General features: G+C 36.5%; 2 protein-coding genes across 3 annotated transcripts; one reads left to right on the plus strand and one right to left on the minus strand.

Annotated features, from left to right (window-relative positions):
• Window positions 1-12,466, plus strand: LOC112048492 (odorant receptor 67c-like). The gene is made up of 9 exons (XM_024086022.2): window positions 1-339; window positions 1,964-2,212; window positions 2,647-2,747; window positions 3,801-3,968; window positions 4,130-4,331; window positions 5,767-5,866; window positions 6,469-6,573; window positions 8,257-8,418; window positions 9,534-12,466. The coding sequence occupies exons 1-9, from the start codon at window positions 194-196 to the stop codon at window positions 9,594-9,596; spliced, it is 1,296 nt and encodes a 431-aa protein (XP_023941790.1). The 5' UTR covers window positions 1-193; the 3' UTR covers window positions 9,597-12,466.
• Window positions 12,467-12,479: 13 nt separating this feature from the next.
• Window positions 12,480-18,300, minus strand: LOC112048507 (uncharacterized protein C15orf61). 2 transcript variants are annotated; one of them, XM_024086041.2, is made up of 3 exons: window positions 17,892-18,300; window positions 12,977-13,155; window positions 12,480-12,630 (listed from the first exon to the last, which is right to left on the minus strand). In XM_024086041.2, exons 1-3 carry the CDS (start codon window positions 17,921-17,923, stop codon window positions 12,503-12,505), a joined length of 339 nt encoding a protein of 112 aa, XP_023941809.1. In that variant the 5' UTR covers window positions 17,924-18,300; the 3' UTR covers window positions 12,480-12,502. The 2 variants fall into 2 exon arrangements, with proteins under 2 accessions (XP_023941809.1, XP_023941808.1); XM_024086040.2 differs by having other exon boundaries at window positions 12,977-13,160; window positions 17,892-18,298.
• Window positions 18,301-18,353: the final 53 nt, after the last annotated feature.

An 18,353-nucleotide genomic window follows, 5' to 3' on the forward strand; every position in this document is an offset into this window, starting at 1 on the left:
ATTTTAATGCACAACCGATGAACAGACAGCCATAATATCCAAGGTAATTATTCTTTTTAGATATTAAAATTAAATGTGCCAATTATGTATTTCCAAGGGTGAAATTAATCGAAGGAAGGGTACGATATGATTAGACAATAAATGTTACGTTTGAAACGGACACATACAAGTAGAGTTCCAATATTGTCTAAAAATGGTAATGCAAAGTCTGAAAAATATCTTTATGAAGAGTTACTTTGATTATGACAGCGCTTTTGATCTTTTTAAGTTTCATCCACAACTAAGAGTTTTTCTCGTGCTAAATGGAATATTTTTTAATAATCCCGAGTCTCCTCTGAGGTTAGATGTTATTTATTTTACAGTTTGTAAAGGAGACTGCTCACCGGCCCATACAACATCGGTCTAGGGAAGCGAGGTATACCCCCGTATAAAAGTATATGGAGATGATAATATGATGTTTAAATAATTGGCCTAATCTTTCTTGAAGAAAAATAAATTTTTTTGTTACTCTTCTTGGGTAAAATGTTCGCCGGTGTACCAAAGCGGCAAAGTAACATTTGAAGCTGTATTATTCTTCTGTTATCAACAAGCTTAACAAACAGGAAGACGAACAAACAAACTAATCATAAGTCTTCAAAAAATATCGTTAAACTCCGTCTGTATGGTCAACGATCTGATTTCTTTTTCGTGTCGAGTAAGTGCCGATGGCTCCATGTGAGACCACTACGGCGTCACCGGGGGGTTTGGGCGAGCGCAGAAGCATCGTCTGTCAACGATCTGAGCTTGTCCCCGTTGTGGACGAATTAAAGATGAATTAAAACTGTCGTAAAACGTTGTAGCAAACTTGTTTGATAAAGTAATGATTTCATTAATAAAGAAGAACTATCAAGATTTTTTAGATATAAGTCTTAGACCATTAATGGTCTAAGGATATAAGTAAATTGCCGGGAGGTTAGTGTAGGCTTGGGCCGGGTATGGGCATTCCCCTTTCAAGTTTAGTATTACATAATATAAAACACATAAGCTACGCTTGGTGTTCAGTTTCATCTTTACTACAAAGTTCTTTATCTGCTGAAAGGTTTTTTTGCTTGATATTAGAGCAGGTCGTGTCGGAAACGGGTTAACATCAGAAGCGGATTTAAAGTGCAAAACACTATTATTGAAAGTCTGTCAGGTCTAATAATTCCCACCAAGAATGTTACCAATAAATGTGCAAAAAATTTGGAATGTCAGAGAATAACCTTGAGTGAAGTCCCGGACTTGTGACCGTAGGATGTAGGGTTAAAGACGTCTTTTAAAACTAGTAAACACTCCCCTTCTCCACTTTAGTTATTCTCACCACCTATTCCAAAATAATCCATGAAGAAATGGTATTTAAAAATGAAGAATCCGTAGAGAAAAAAAAAAAAAAAAAAAGAATTATCCAACAAAAGGTGTCAACGGATCGAACGTCACAACAAGAATGAGCTAGGCCGCCCGAGCGGTCTCCTAACACCCCCACTTAACTCACGGAACATTTCGTACTATCTCAGCCGATCGAATGACTCACTCGCGCCGACCCAAGCAACTCCGTTAGCGCGTACTGTTGATTTTTATTAAGACCATTTTTGCATTATTCTCGGTGTTAACGTTTAGTCATTGTACATCAATGTCGGTTGGTAATAATAAAACTGGTTTGGGGCACAGCACATCCATCGGTTAGTTTCAAATTCTAGAACGGACACAATATGGACCTACATAATATGTTAAAGCAATCGGTTCTTTTATTTCTTAAATTATTACCCTACCCTACCCATACCCTAAGTATTCTATGTCCGTCTCCTGGTTCTAAGCCTCCTCTCCGCCAATTATTATCAGCAAAATTAGTCCAGTCGTTCTTGAGTTATAAGTAATGTAACTAACACCACTTTTGCTAAATATATATAGAATAGAATAGAAGATATTTCTTGTTTCTTGATTGCAGATTGATTTGGCCAATATTAAGCGCTGCCCTGTCATTAGTAGCGACATCATTTGAAGCGATCTTCATTTACCACGGTGTAGCAGTGAAGGATTATTCGTTTGCAACAGAATGTTTCTGTTATTTCATCATTATGACTGCCGTTCCCGTGGTTTATACAAGTATGATTTTAAATAGGGAGAAGATCGTGGATCTTCTTAACTCTATGAACAGGGATTTTCTTCATATTTGCAGTTTGGGGTCGAAGTATAGGTGAGTACCTACGGAATTATTATAGGTGTGTATAGTAGAAGCCTGCAACAGCAAGGCTCGAAGAAAGACCGTGAGAATCATATATTTTTCTGGAATAAAAGTAGCAGTCCAATTTATCTCTATACCCGATAATGAAAAGGTAACAAACAGACATACATACAGACAGATATACAGACATACAGATAGGCCGACAGACAGACAGAAATACAGAAAGACAGACAGACAACTTACTTTAGCATTAATAGTAATATTGTTTGTTTGTTAGTAGTAGTAGAATTCTCAAGTTTAGTTGCACATAGGTATACAAATAACATTTTCTAGAACTTATTGAATTTTAGAAAATGTTCTGTAGAAGGATTCTTAAGAAATAAGAACTTTCTGTGACCAACAAAAAAACAATAATAACTACTTCCACTGATTCCTCATAATTTCAGAAGCACGTTTCTAAAAGGACAACTGCTGATATGGCAGCTATGCATAGCGTGGTTCACATTTGTCACAACTGTCGTCTTTACCTTCTTAGCAACGACAATAGGTAAGTTATGTTAATTAATAGTTGAGCCACTTACCGCAGTTTAAGGTTTTTCTGCTGCGGCTCCCAGTCTTGATTCTATCTCCCTGATATCACACGGAGTCAATATATCAACGCAACTCTTTTCCCAGGGAACCAGTGTAAATTCATAAAATCTCATGTCATCATCAAAACTTATTTCTGATGGCTCGATCAGCGCAGGAATATTTATGGTGGCTAGAGTCCTTTATTATTGTATTTTTTTTTATTTTTTACAAGTTACGCCCTTGACTACAATCTCACCTGATGGTAGTGATGATGTAGTCTAAAATGGAAGCGGGCTAACTTGTTAAGAGAAGGATGAAAATCCACACCCCTTTCTGTTTCTACACGGCATCGTACCGGAACGCTAAATCGCTTGGCGGTACGTCTTTGCCGGTAGGGTGGTAACTAGCCACGGCCGAAGCCTCCCACCAGCCAGACCTGGACAAATTAAGAAAATCTCAATCTGCCCAGCCGGGGATCGAACCCAGGACCTCCGTCTTGTAAATCCACCGAGCATACCACTGCGCCACGGAGGTCATCAAAAATAGTTATAGTTAAGTTATGTATAGTTAATAGAACCACGCCGAACAGGCGGCATTTAGCATAAGAGCACTGGTATCTATTTGAAAGAGTTTTAACTCACGGAGTTCCAACTTTTCCTCATGGACATCTATGCTCTAAGCAGTGTTGTTCCCAGTCTGAAGCACAGTGATGTTCCCAGTCTGCGGCCTAGAGCCGCACGAAAACTTTCGATATCTAATAAAGTACCAAGATTTACCAAGATGACAAAGCATGGAGAGTCCAGAGCCCCTTTCTGATAAAGCTAGAAGCCTGGCTCGATATAAGATCACTTGTTAGATTTTGGACCAAATTTTAATGTTAGATCCTTATCCATCTAATTAAAGCAAAGACAAAAGACCACACTATTGTCTTTTAATCAGATAAACACGGGACGCAAGTCTTTATCATCACAATCGATTGCTTTGGCGTGGTCTCACCTTAATGAAATTCTTCTCTTTATATTTTTTTCAGCTATACTTATGTACCAAAGTTTGTTTGCAACTCAAACTGAAAATATAGTTAGACCCCTTATGTTTCCGCTATGGCTCCCTAAAGACGATCCTTATCGCACCCCAAATTACGAAATTTTCATGTTTTGGGAAATAGTTCTCATGTTGATCGTCGTACAAACTTTCTGCGGTAAGTTTAATTTTATTATAAGGCCATTGAAATGTGTATCTATAATACGTAAATATTATTTAAGCTAAAATCACACTTTTTGAACAGCAAATGTGTCTTTAGGCTCTTGGCATTTTTTCACCACTGTAAATTAGTAATTTGTAAGAATTCTCATTTTCCAGCATACGTCTACCTGCTATTTCATATTCTACTCCATTACTATTACCTGATGAGTATGATCATCTTCGACTGCGAAGTGCTGTTCGTTGGTTTGGACGCGAGCGTGGTGAAATTGCCCAAACATGACCCTCGTCGGATGGGTGTGCAAACAATCCTGAACAGCAGGATGAGACGAATTGTTAAATGGCATAATTTGGTTTTTCAGTAAGTACCTACCTGCTGTCTTGGTCAATTGGTAGCCTATGTTGCGGATCATGATCATGCTTTCGGTTGAGCTATTTGAGATGCTCAGTTTTTCTTTCTTCTTTTTTATTCTTTACAAGTTAGCCATTGACATCTGATAAGTGATGATGAGAACGGGCTAAGGAGGAGGATGAAAATCCACATATCCACATAAATTTCGATTTCTACACGAGGTGCCGGAACGCTAAATCGTTAAGTCTTTGCCGATGAAAAAATCGTCCTAAGAAATATCAGTTTAACTCTCATCCCGGAGTTGGTCGTGTTACATCTGCGTGCCTCGGAGAGCACATTAATCGGTTATTATATCGGTTTCTATCATTAACATCTGATAGTGGTCGTAGAGAGAGACGGAGAGCTTCCAACCCCAGTTCTTGCAATTTGGAGACCGTCTGCTGTGCAGTATGAGGTCGCGCGTTGTCGTGCAGGAGCAGTAGAGAGGAGAGATTGACCAATGTTGGTAGGATGCCAGCTTTTCCATAATTGTGTACAGTTCTTCACAGTACACATCTGCAATAATGCTCGTCCCGTTTGGTAAGAAGCTGTGATAAATCACTCCGGCGCTAGACCACCAAACAGTGACCATCACATTTCTAGTGGTAAGTTTTCGTTTAGTGCATTGTTTAGGTGCTGAACCAAGATCCAACCAATTTGCTGAGCACTTGCGGTTATCAAACAGAATCCATTTTTCATGTAACAATGCGGTTTTCCGCATAATTCCTTCATTTGTGTGTCTGTTGAGCAGTGCAAGGCACGTCTCGATGCGTACTTCGCGCTGGCGATCATTGAGTTCGTGGGGCACCCATTTGTCAAGCTTTTTTACCTTGCCGATTTGACGCAAATGTACCAATATTGTTTTGGCGCTAACATTTAAAGCTGCTGCAAATTCAGCCGTATATCATCAGCTTCCACAATCGCCTTTATTTCGTCATTTTCAACCAAAATCTTCAGACGACCGCGAAGTTCATTTTTCAGGTCGAAATTCCGTCAGAACGAAAGCGAGCGAACCAATAACAGTTGGTGCGATGGTTTGTAGCGCTAGCTCCGTAAACGTCGTAGACGTTGCGTTCCGCTTGTGCCGCGTTGCTGCCACGACGGTACTCATATTCCATAATTACTCGAATTTTTAACGTATCCATGATGACGAAAAAGACTGAAATGCGATGAAAATTAATCAATAAACTACACTTGGAAAAGAATTCTATGTTTTTAAAATAAAATTAATTTGAAATTAGAATCCTTAGCCAAAGAAAAATTATTTTGATTTGAAATGGCTAGTATTGCAGAACGGCAATTTCATAGGTAAAGAGGTATTATGGGAGTGTATAGTAAATATTTTTTAAGGCCAGCACTTTTTTTTTCAATTTATTAATCTGCTGTTGTTAAATAAATTTGACAGGTCTATCGAAGCAGTTTCATCAATCTTCGGACCGCCGCTTGTTTACCAAGTAATGTTCAGTTCACTTCCCATTTCTTTGATGGCATATCAAGTAGCTGAAGTAAGTACCTACCTATCTATAAGAAAAGTAAACGTTAAATAAGTTGAAATAGTCGTTATCGTTATCATTAACAACCCACAGTCGGGTCACTGTTGAATACAAGTCTCCTGCTAGAATTAGAGAGGTTAGGCTAATAGTCCAGCACGCTGGCCCAATGCGGTGCCAATCCGCATTGGGCCAGCGCCCTCCGAATCGAAGGCAATCGAAGTCCACTGGGCTATCGGCTCTCTGAAATTATTTTCTGTCCCTAATTGCGCTTTTCTCCCCAAACATAGAGGTGTGCTGCCCTCCTCAAAAAATGTATAACATAAAAATGAATGTATGTCGTGTTGCAAAGCGCAAATCTCGAGCACGTCTGAACCAATTTCGCTACTTCTTTTTATTAGAATACTCCTTGAAGTACGAGGATGGTTTTTACGGAGAGTTTATTTTTTGGGTAGGGGTAGGTTAGGGGTAGAGGTAGGGGTAGAGGTAGGGTAGGGATAGGGAAGAAGTAATAAGCCATAAGTCAAAGCGAAGCTTGAACGGGTCCGATAGTATAGTAATAAAAGTTACGAGTAGGTTCCTATGTCCGATTTTTTGTAAAAAGCTTCTTTTTTCAGTCGTTGGACCACGGCAGATTGGACGTCATGTTTGCAATGCTGGGCATTGCGACATGTGTTCAGCTCTGGATACCGTGCTACCTTGGAACAGTGATCAGAAACAAGGTGCCTAAGTAACGTTTCAGACCTCATATTATTAAATTAGACTGATGAAAACAAAATACATTTAGATTTCTTAATAATTTTGCATTCTCTATCAGATAGGTAACCTTTGCTGGATGAAAAACAAACAGTTACTTACTACCCACACGTTGAATTCAAGTCGTTCACCCTAAAATATGACTTTTATTAAACAACTAGCGGATACCCGCGTATAGGTAGATACATATTCAGTTGTTCATTCAAGTGGCGTAACTTGTTTCCGTAAAAAGTAGGGATTTGAAGAGGGGTTCTCCGTAACTTGCGATATAAGGCGCTCGTCGTACGGTCGGCTTCAGTATGCTCGTGGCTTTCGAGCCATCCACATTACTTGTTGTGTAATTCTTTATCGGTTACTTGGGATAGGCGGGGAGAGTGACTTCAGTGGAAAAGGGGAGTGTTAGTTAACTGTCAAAGGCAACTTTAAACCTACACACAACGTTTACAAGTGCGTGACTCCACTCAAAGTAATTCTCTGCCATTCTAGGTTACAGTTCGATTTGTTAATTAAGTTGTTCTGACAAATAGCTATTGTGAATTATTTAATATTGTGAAACCTTTGTTCGACATTGATTTTTTTATTTTTGTAATCAACTTTTGAAGCTTCTGTTACGAATATTATGAAGAAAGTATAATAAATACAAAAGCAGGTTAGTGTAGGATTTTATATCTCTCTGGTGGTAGTCATCTGCCGTGGCTAGTTACCAGTTACCACCCTACCGGCAAAAACGTATTGCCGAATGAATTGCTTTGGGGGCGTTCATAAATTACGTGAGATGTTTTAGGGGGGGAGGGGGTCGAGTCAAATCTCATCTAATCTTACGTTGGAGGGAGGGGGGTCTCAGCAAATATCACGTAATTTTTTTTCTGAATGAAACAAAAAAAAAATATACTATTTTGGTCAATTTAATCCAGATTGTACATGCTTAAGATTTAATCTTAAGCGTAATCGTAATACGATTAAGATCATTATCATCATCAAGATAAGATCAAGCTAATGAGTTACTGTGCGCAAGTGCCAACGGCTTAGAGTGGGTAGATCAGAACGAAGTTGAAGGAGCAGATGATTTTACTGAAAATCATATGGACATGTTGGTTCCAATAGTCTCTCTTGAGCCCACGCATGATTCTCCATGGACAGAATTAGAATAGATATTCTTTTTTAAACCACAGTACTTACGATTTAAGTATTCTATTGTTAAATTTTTATTATACTTATAATTAAACTCTCAGCAATATTGATTACTAGTTTTAACTAGTCGTAAATAAAAACACGAAGCAAATTTTCTTTTCTTTTTACAATAATAATCTAACACATTTACGTAAGAAACCCACATTTTGAAAAATCTCACGTGAGATTGGGGGATGGGGGGAGGGTGTTGAAAAAAATCTCACGACATCTCACCAAGGGGGGGGGGAGGGTCAGAAATTTAGAAAAAACACCTCACGTAATTTATGAACGTCCCCTTTCCGGTACGATGCCGCGTAGAAGTCATTAGAGCTATGGGTAAATTCACGGATTGTCGAGGGTCAAACGAACTTGTACCTCTTCCAAGTATTTGCATTTCCATCGTAGACTGCATCGTCACTTTACGTAAGGTATGATCGCAGTCAAGGACTATCTTGCCATTAAATAAAAAATTATGGCAGGCATTTTCCGTGGGCGACGCCATCTGGAGCAGCGGTTGGCACGAGACGCCGCTGGGCCGGCTTCTGCGCGCAGACATCACGCTGGTCATCATGCGCTCCCAACGCCCTGTCAGCATCAGGTTAAGGGGGCTGCCTAACCTGGAGCTCGAGACTTTCTCCTCGGTTTGTATAACCAATACAAAATTGTATCATTCCGATTTTAGTATGGAATGTGGGAATTATGATATTCGGACAGGCAAACATTCAGAGAGGCAGACGGGCCGACAGGCAGATAGGCAGACGGACCGATAGGCAGACAGGTAGACAGGCAGACGGGCCGATAGGCAGACACGCAGACGGATTACAACCTTCTGCCTGTCTGCCTGGCAGATTTTCACAGATTATGTTTTGGTTACAGTTCGATTTGTTAATTATGTTGACCTGACAAATATTATGAATACTTTGATATTGTGAAAGCTTTGTTCGACATTGGTTTTCTTATTTTTGTAATTCACTTTAGAAGCTTCTGCTACGAATATTATGAAGAAAGTATAATAAACACAAAAGACGGCAATGTCGCTAATAGATTTTTAAATAATATTTTATATATTGATTTTGTAATAATGTTGCCGCTATTGCAAACAATAGGGCCCAAGTATGTTAATTGCTATTTTTTTTTCTGTCAAAATAGACAGAAAAAATGAGTAGGGTCAAAATTGATTCAACAAAAGTTATAATTGAATGTGAATTTTTGACCTCATGAGTATTGGAAAAAGCCTTGACAGACATTTCAACCTTATTTATTTGTAGGGACAGATAATGTTATCACTTTAGGTCATTACAATGTTAATAAGTAGGTATACGCAAGTAGGTATCTTGTGAATTGCCCACATCCAATACACTTTTTTTGCCAACTCGAAATAATTATCTTTTTGTATGAGTTTTATGTTACGTGCTCAGAATACAGAAAAACGTGTTTTTCTGTATTCTGAGGTTACGTGTACGTACGTAGAATTCAAAAAGAGCCATAGAAAATGTATGTTAATAAAATTATATTTTAAACCTTATAATATAATAATAATGACGATAATGAGTCTACTTAATAAAAAAAAACCAAAAAACATTTTCACTATAAGAAAAATATGGTGTTTCTGACAAAATCGAGGCTGCCACTAATGCCAACGACATTGAAGAATAAGTAGTTTACATATTATATTTTACAGGCATCGTGAGTTTTATCTATGCGGTTTTAATTTTTTTTTTTACTATTTTTCTTATGTAAAATATTCAATTTTCAGATAATGAGTACATCTTATACGTACTTCACCTTACTGCGCCAATATACAGGTAAAATGAAATAAATAAAGTACATTGAAATAGCATTTACCTACCTACTGTTTTATTTCAAAGCCTTATTATGGTTTTATCTCTAATCTCTATTTATAATAAAACTGGTCGAATTCTATACATTTATTCGCAATTTAAGATTTTACTTATACCATTTGTAACACCAAACGTTACCGTGGCATAACGGACGCCAGCGCCATCTAGAATCTATACTTATAATACGAATTGTGTACATTTTGTACATTGAAGATATTTTGAAATTTTTTGTTGGGGGGCATTAAATAATCGATACTTAAGCTAAAAACATTTTTTTTCGATTTTTTGTCTTTGTATGTCCGCGTTTTTTTTGTTATTCGGGCATCACGCTGAAACTACTGAATGAATTCAAATAAAACTTGGCACGGCTTAAGACCATAATACGAAAAAGGTTATAGGATACTTTTTATTGCGAAAATAACATAAGAAGGGATGAAATAGGGGTTGAAAGTTTGTATGGAAAGTTCTTCCAGATTCTATACCTATATCATTCCCATGTAGGTACATTCATCATCATTCTTAATGAAGTTTAGTTTCCTAGACAAAATACACAGTAAATACGTACATATATACACATACATACACTTACGTACATAGGCATATATTCGTAAAGTAGGCCAACCATTGTAAAATATTTATTTTATTATGCATTACGTAATGTGGATGAAAATTTAACAGTTATGTATTGATGTATTGTTAGTCCAATCAATAACGCACGCACTATTTATTTATTTTATCAAGAAAGTACGCGAACATAGCCGCGCGAAAATCTAATACTTATTAAGTATTTTGACAACCCTAACGTTGTTTGAATACACGTAATAAAGATAAGAGCTGTAGGTAGGTAAATAAAATCTGTACATGAAATATATTTTTAAAATAACTATCAGGGGGTGATTAGTAGTGATAGATACCGATGCCACAGAAAATATATTACAACCAGTAGTTGGACTTCATACTAGAGGTCGAAACGCGAGCTATACCTACGCTCCTTGAACATGGGGTGATCGTAGGGTGAAGACAGTCGCGACTGTGCCGCGGTGACGAACGAACGCACGGTGTATTAACAGAGTAAAGTGTATTAATAGTATTAGATTTTTTTAATTATGACCAGTAGGAAATACTGTGCCGTTTTTGGATGCATGAATTCAAAATTATCCCATCCAGAGATAACTTTTTTTAAGTTACCTGGAAACTCTGAAAGGTTAACTTTAAAATAAATTTACTTATTAGTAGGTAGGTACATAATCTTGTATTTTTTAATGGATAAGGTGTTTCCTTTTATCTCCAGAATAAAGGTAGGTATCTGGATTAGTAAATAAAGTAAATAGAGTAAAGGAAAGTGATTGACACGATTGAAATATGTAGCTATACGCGGTTCATGAATCACGATACAGTAGGTACGATAAGCTTGTATTAAAACCTCGACTGCTTGTACAATGTATTGTGTGACTGTGCTCGGATCATTTGTGTTTTGTTACCCGACTGCGGCGAAGCCCAAAGGAGGAGTATGTGTTTGAATGTTATGACTTGTTGTTGTATGCGGGCGACGGGATTAAAGGACTGCGCGGGTGTGAAGTCGTACGCGCTGGGCATCGTTACCCCCCTCCCGGACCGCGCCGACCTTCGGGAGTGTTACGAACAAATTTGCCAAGCACACATACTGATAAATGATATGTCATTAGACTCGTCTAGATAGGCCGAGTGTCACTGGGTAACTTAGTTCTTAAAAAATCAAAATGGCGGATTTTATGCACTTTAATGTGCAAGCTCATAAAACTTTTGCTCAGCTTGGCATTGGTGACAAGAATTTTAACCGACTTCCAAAAAGAATCGTATCGTATTTACAGCGATATTTCCGTCATTTGTAAACCGTTTCTTTTTGTTTGGATGAATATTCTTTCAGGTTAGTCCCATTTTTTTCATGTCAGGATCTGATAATGGCATCCTAGAGAAATCTAGGGGAACTATCGTATCGTAGGGACAATTAGTGCGTTTGTTCATTGTTTCATTATCTATTTTAAATCACTACAATTTCATGAAGGTATTTATCTTTTTTTTTATTTGTTCACGTAGTGTGGAGGTAATACCTAGATGGCATCACCGAAATAAATATGTTTAAGAATACGACCAATCCTTCAAGATCATTGACGTAGTATCAGCCTTAATTAAATCAACCAATCAAAAAACACGCATTTTTATTTATCACTTCCCATTTTACTACAATTTACAAAGTATTTTATTTGTTTATATAAAAAAAGTTTATTTACAATCACAAAACTAAGTGGAAACACAAAGTTAGCAAATGTAATTAAATTGCTGCATGCGGGCAGCCCTATGACATGTTTACGTACCGCGCGGCTGTAGGTATTTATTTCAAAAATACGGCCGAGTTATTATACTGCTTGTAATATCTTTACTGTGCCGATGCTAAAAATGTAATCAGTAAAATTTTTCTCTGTCTGTATGTTTGATAAAGAAACAAAAACTACTCGACGGATTTTAACGAAACTTGGTACAATTATTCTTCATACTCCTGGGCAGGTTATAGAATACTTTTCACCACACTACGATCAATAGGAGCAAAGCAGTGAAGGGAAACGTTGGGAAAACGGGAGAAGTTACCTACTTCATTTTTACAGCAATACTACTGTAAGGGCTGGATTAAAGAGGTCTAAGTCGCAGGCCTCCACTAGTTTAAGAATAAAGTTTCATTTAAATAGCTTATAAACCGTTTTATATCAATTCAAATAATGTCAGCCTTAGCTGGGTAGAAACGCGATAAGAAACTACCCTACCTGAGGACATGGTTGCAACAGCATATTGTACAGCTATAGATTTATGTAATGAAAATACTGAAATAACCAGTTATATAAAAATATATTCAATAAAAAGAACCCTTATGTTCTGGTAACAAGAAATAAATTGTAACAGTTCCCTTTGATGTGTACACGACTTCCGAGTGCCTTATCAACTGTGTAGCTGCTAGCCCATAAAGAAGACAAGGTATACCTGAAATTAAGGTGATTTTATCATAATAAAATTATTTAACTATGGTTTAATCCTACTAATATTTTAAATGCGAAAGTTTGTAAGGATGTTTGGATGTTTGTAACTCTTTAACACCGCAATTACAGAAGCAATTTAGCTGAAATTTGGAATGGTAACAGATTTTACTTTGGATCAATATAAAGGCTGTTTTTCATCCTGGAAAAATCCATGGTTCCAGCGGGATTTGTGAAAAAATGAATTCCACGCGGAGGAAGTCGCGGGCGTCCGCTGGCTTGTTCAGACCACTTTTCAATGTGGATATGTTCCTCTGATACATTTTAAGTACCTAAGCATTTGTTTTTCTCACCTAAGTTAACAACTTTGATGATTCTCATAAATCTGTCCGATGCATCCAAGTCCTCAGCTTCTTTCCGAGAGCAATGATATTTGATGTAAGGGAAGCATCCAGTTCTCAATATCTGATAGTTTGATTTGCCAACTTTCCAGTTGAAATTGGACATACCAAACTGGCTATCTTTCACGCTGCTGTACTAGAACAAATGTAATATATTTTCACTTCTCTAGCTCAAAGAGTCTGTTGTTGAAACATTTGAGAGCAGGAATAAAATATGTCATAATATTTCACTTTACTTTCTCTTACCAACAAGCCTACAAAAACAAATAAAGCTTAACTAGCAGGACACAAATTGCAGAAGAACTTAGTTCAACTCTCAAATCCCCCATATCCCCCAACTCCCATAATCTACTCAATATAAAACCTCAAAGCATATCACAAAACTATTCCAACAGGATGTTTGGTCATGTTCATTACCACACTAGTAAACTACGCTGCAATGATTATTTTTAATTTTTACATAGTTCTATAAGCTAGGCTACTAAAACAAATATATTAAAATCTAGGATGCCAATATATTTATTTATAGTCAATCCTTTTTAAGCTCTAGCTACTGAAGTTAATTTCCCCTAATTGCACAAAAAATCACTCATACCCTCACTACTACAACTACATGTCAGTGGCATAAATAACTATTGAAATCCATAAAGTTATAACTTAACATAATGTTATAACTTATAGTCAAATTGAGTAGGTATTTTAAACTATGTAAACAAACAAAAACAGCTGACTCAGGGGTGCTCAACATTTTATCATTATTTACGAATATTATCATGAAATAAAACTTCCTGTGATAAACAAATATTTTTTTAATTCTATATTCCTATATAATATCACACGTTTCGAACCCATATCACACGTTTTCCGGAATAAGCCAGGGCTCGAACCTAGGTCCTCTAGAATTTACTATATTCATTAACGACTTGCCTGATGTTGTTAGTTCAGCTCACTGTCTGTTGTTTGCTGATGACTTGAAATTGTTCTTACGAACCGGGACATTGGTGGACTGCGACCTTTTACAGAGAGACATTCAAAATGTCGCTGAGTGGAGTGACCGTAATCGGCTGATGTTTAATGAAACTAAGTGTTCTGTAGTAACGTTTACGAGATCGCTCAGACCTTATGAATACCACTATAGATTGGGAGACGTTGTATTGGAACGACAATCTATCGTGAAGGATTTAGGGGTATTGATGTGTTCCGATCTAAGTTTTGTTGACCACATAAGGACTATCACAACTAGAGCCTACAAAACCCTCGGTTTTGTATTAAGACAATCGAGAGATCTTGAAAGTGTCGCAGCGATTAAATTACTTTACAATAGCTTTGTGAGAAGTATATTAGAAAGTAACTCAGTTATCTGGAGTCCACATGAAGTTAAATACAAACTCATGTTGGAGAAACTTCAAAAAAAATTTCTAAGGTGGCTGTACCGCAAACAGTACGGTTATTATGTTGGCTATCCTTACGTATATCCCACGGTTTTTTTACAAGGTATGCTGGGGTATGATTCACTAGAGGTGAGACGTAGCGTAGCTCTAGCGGATTACTTCTTCCGCCTGATTAGGGGCGAATTGTTGAACCCTTCAGTACTAGAGTTGGTTTCATTCCATATACCCAATATACAAAAAAGGGCACGCAAAATGAAACTGTTCACTATTCCAACATGTAGGTTGGTGCAAACCCGCGAGTCACCTCTTGTTCGCGCGTTGGCATTGCTAAGCGGGGTATTGGAGTGGGACCCGGATTTAGATTTGTTTTTCTCCTCGCCTGCTGAATTTCACAGAACTTTCAGCAGATACGTTCAAGTAATTCAGGAATTATAGATAGTTTATATAAACACATTAGCTTAAGCCTGTAATGTTTATATATATATGTGTATAAAATAAATAAATAAATATATCCTGTTATTTATCAAACAGATAATGCTTCACTTATATTAAGGGTTCCGTAGGCAATAAAGAACTCTTATAGTTTTGTTTCTTTATTATGTAGAAGCAAGCATAAGGTTTCCTCGACATATTTAAACACATTAATCAAAACGGTTTTCTCGGAGGACGATAAGGGTGATTGATTCGTACGTTTCTTTTTTGGTGACGGAAACAATAGCAACGCGGAATAACTGCTCCGGCTACTACCAGGCTCCGGTTCACTAATTTTCGTACTAAACTAAATAAAATTAATTAATTAAACTGATAAAAAACCCGACTGCATAAATGATAAAAAAAACTGAAAAGAAAAAAAAAGCTCAGTCCAGAAGTGTAGAAAACAATTAGAAAACAGTCGGGACCTATTATATTGAATAGAATGATTTTCGTCTACATTTTTTATTAGGTCCCGACTTTAGTTTGATCAATTTTTATATCATTTATGCCGGGTTTATATTTGTTTAATTAATTAAATTATTTCACACTTTTTAGTTACGATAGATGGTGAATTTCGGATTTATTGGTTACGTTTGTTACAAAGTACGATAATGTATACCTAAGTCCAACCAAAATTAAGTAAATATTCAAAAAATCTACGCAACCCTCGGTGGCCGAATCCGACTCGCACTTGATTTTTATAATCAATATATTTCTTTTAGTCTATTTTAGGTGTTTTATAACTACACTTCATAAACCTCGCACCTTATAGTCGTCCGCCTCGCGTATTATGTATAGACTTAATTAATATTAGAATTAATAAATAACGTTTTCCTAATTGTAGTTTTTTTAACATGGCCATGATATACTATTTTGAAATTCTCACAAAAATCCCTTGAATTTGATTCGCATGTTGCAATATTAACAAAAAAAAAACTTCACCCCGATTCTATAGCGTCTCACAGTCGTCTTGTTGGTTTTTTTTTTCTAATTTCACCTATCTTGAACACTTGGGTTATTAAAACAAATCTAACGTTATCTGAATTACGTAAATTCGTTCAACGGTTTGGAAGATATGAGGTAATAAAGAATATTACATACATACATACAAGATACGCGCGAAAAACATAACCCTTCTTACAGTCGGGTAAAAACAGTAAACAAACAACAAATAAACTATAATTAACAATAACAACGAAACGAGAACAAAACGAAATAACAAAAATTACAAGGGAAGAAAATACGCACGACAGACTGAATTTAGTTAACGAATCATTAACGAATACTGATATATTAGTAGGAGTATTAGTCATAGACAGCAAATAAAGTAGTGTTCTGTGCTGTGAAGTGTGAACTGTCAAATGTCAAATCTTTCACTTATTAATACAAAATCAAAAAAATTATCATAGTATATGGTAATTCTGCAATAAATGAAAGGTTAAATTCACATTAAAATAAAAGAAATCATCGTTTTAATTACAACTTCTTTCTTCTTTTGATATGAAAATACGACATTTATAAAATAATTAAAGTTATAATTTAATTTTATAAATGCACATTTAATACCCATAAAACTCAATATCTTTATTTTTCATAATGGTTTGTGACTCATGTCTGCTTGGGTTCTTTTTATGTCGTTTGTATTGTTTTTGTGCAAACTCTATATATTTAACATAGAGGAATTAGAAATGGAAATGGATCGCACCCAAATGCAGCAACAAAATTGTCTGTCGTTTTTTGAAGGGTACGAGGTAAACTCAGTCATCGATAATATTTAACAAAAATAAATAATAAAATATTTAACAAGAATAATATAATCTGTACGCAGAATATTAAATTAATGGATCGATGTTTTGCTGTTTGTTCGTTCGTTAGAAGAATAGTATCTATTTTTCTTTTAGATATTGTTTTTATTACAAATTTATTATTTATTATAATTATGTTTTTGATGACCTCCGTGGCGCAGTGGTATGCGCGGTGGATTTACAAGAAGGAGGTCCTGGGTTGGATTCCCGACTGGGCTGATTGAGGTTTTCTTAATTGGACCAGGTCTGACTGGTGGAAGGCTTCGGCCGTGGCTAGTTACCACCCTACCGGCAAAGACGTACCGCCGAGCGATTTAGCGTTCCGGTACGATGCCGTGACCGAAAGGGGTGTGGATTTTCATCCTCCTCCTTACAAGTTAGCCCGCTTCCATCTAAGACTACATCATCACTTACCATCAGGTGAGATTGTAGTCAAGGGCTAACTTGTAAACAATAAAAAAAAAATCTTAGATTGCATCATCGCTTACCATCAGGTGAAACTGAAAACGAACGTCACGTCATCTTTTAGTGAATTAGAAGTTGTTGACCATTTTTCATGCCATTGAACTACTTACTACACAAACCGGAATGATTAGGGAGTTTTATCAGTCGACGAAAACTATTACAACAATGAAACATCGATACGATATAAGTATACACGCGTTAGATCGTTGGTTGTTTGACAGAGAGGTAACGTCTTGCGGGGCAGGTCTTTCTATAATTGGTCCGTGATAATTAATTTGTTGTATGTGAATCCGGACTCAAAAGGGCTAGAACCCAGAGCCGTAAAGCTTATTATTAAAAATAAAATGTATGTGAATCGAAACGAAAAGTGTCGCTTAAAAGAACCTTTTTGAGTAGTATTATTGTTGTGTAAAAAACCTAAAGTTGTGGACTATAGTCTTTATTTCTCCTTGTGGCTCAAGCTCCAGGAGTAAAAGTGCCTTGTATGTATGGGTCAATTTTGGCCTGCTATGATTCTAGAGTGAGATTCGCTGGATGCATGCAGCACACAATCGTGATGTTTGGAGGCCCTTACAAAAGGCCTATGTCCTGCAGTAGACGTCCATCGGCTGACATGATGATGATGATGGATAACGATGATGATGATGGTGATGATTGATGATTGATGATTGATGATGGATGATGATGATACAGTATTAAAATATGAAATGAAATTATAAATGCCTGATTTACCTTAACAAAATATGAGGTCCAAGGAGGTTCATTACATTGTGATAAATATGCAGTTAATACTTCTGCGGATGTCGGTTTCGACGAGAAACGAACTGTGGATAGTGTAGCAAAGTTCTTTCTGCTTAATATACCCACAGTAATTAAGGACATTGCATTGAACTGCTTCTCCTTTTTGGCAATACTAATTTAACTATTACGTAAACATAGGTTATTGCAAATCACAAGACTATAGTTTCGTATCATTTTTGTTATTATCATGTTAACAATTTCGTCAAGCATAATTGTAGCAAAGTTTCAAACAAATTATAATAATACAAATATAAAGAATGAAAGTTCAATTACTCTTTGAGTTTTGGCATAATTTGTTAATGTTTATTGTTTTGACTTTGACTTTTGAGTTTTGATCACAGACGACAAATGAAGGTATTGATAAAAAACTTACTAAGATAAAAAAGCACAAAC

Source organism: Bicyclus anynana, chromosome 12 (genome assembly GCF_947172395.1).
Source record: "Bicyclus anynana chromosome 12, ilBicAnyn1.1, whole genome shotgun sequence".
Classification (NCBI taxonomy): domain Eukaryota; kingdom Metazoa; phylum Arthropoda; class Insecta; order Lepidoptera; family Nymphalidae; genus Bicyclus; species Bicyclus anynana.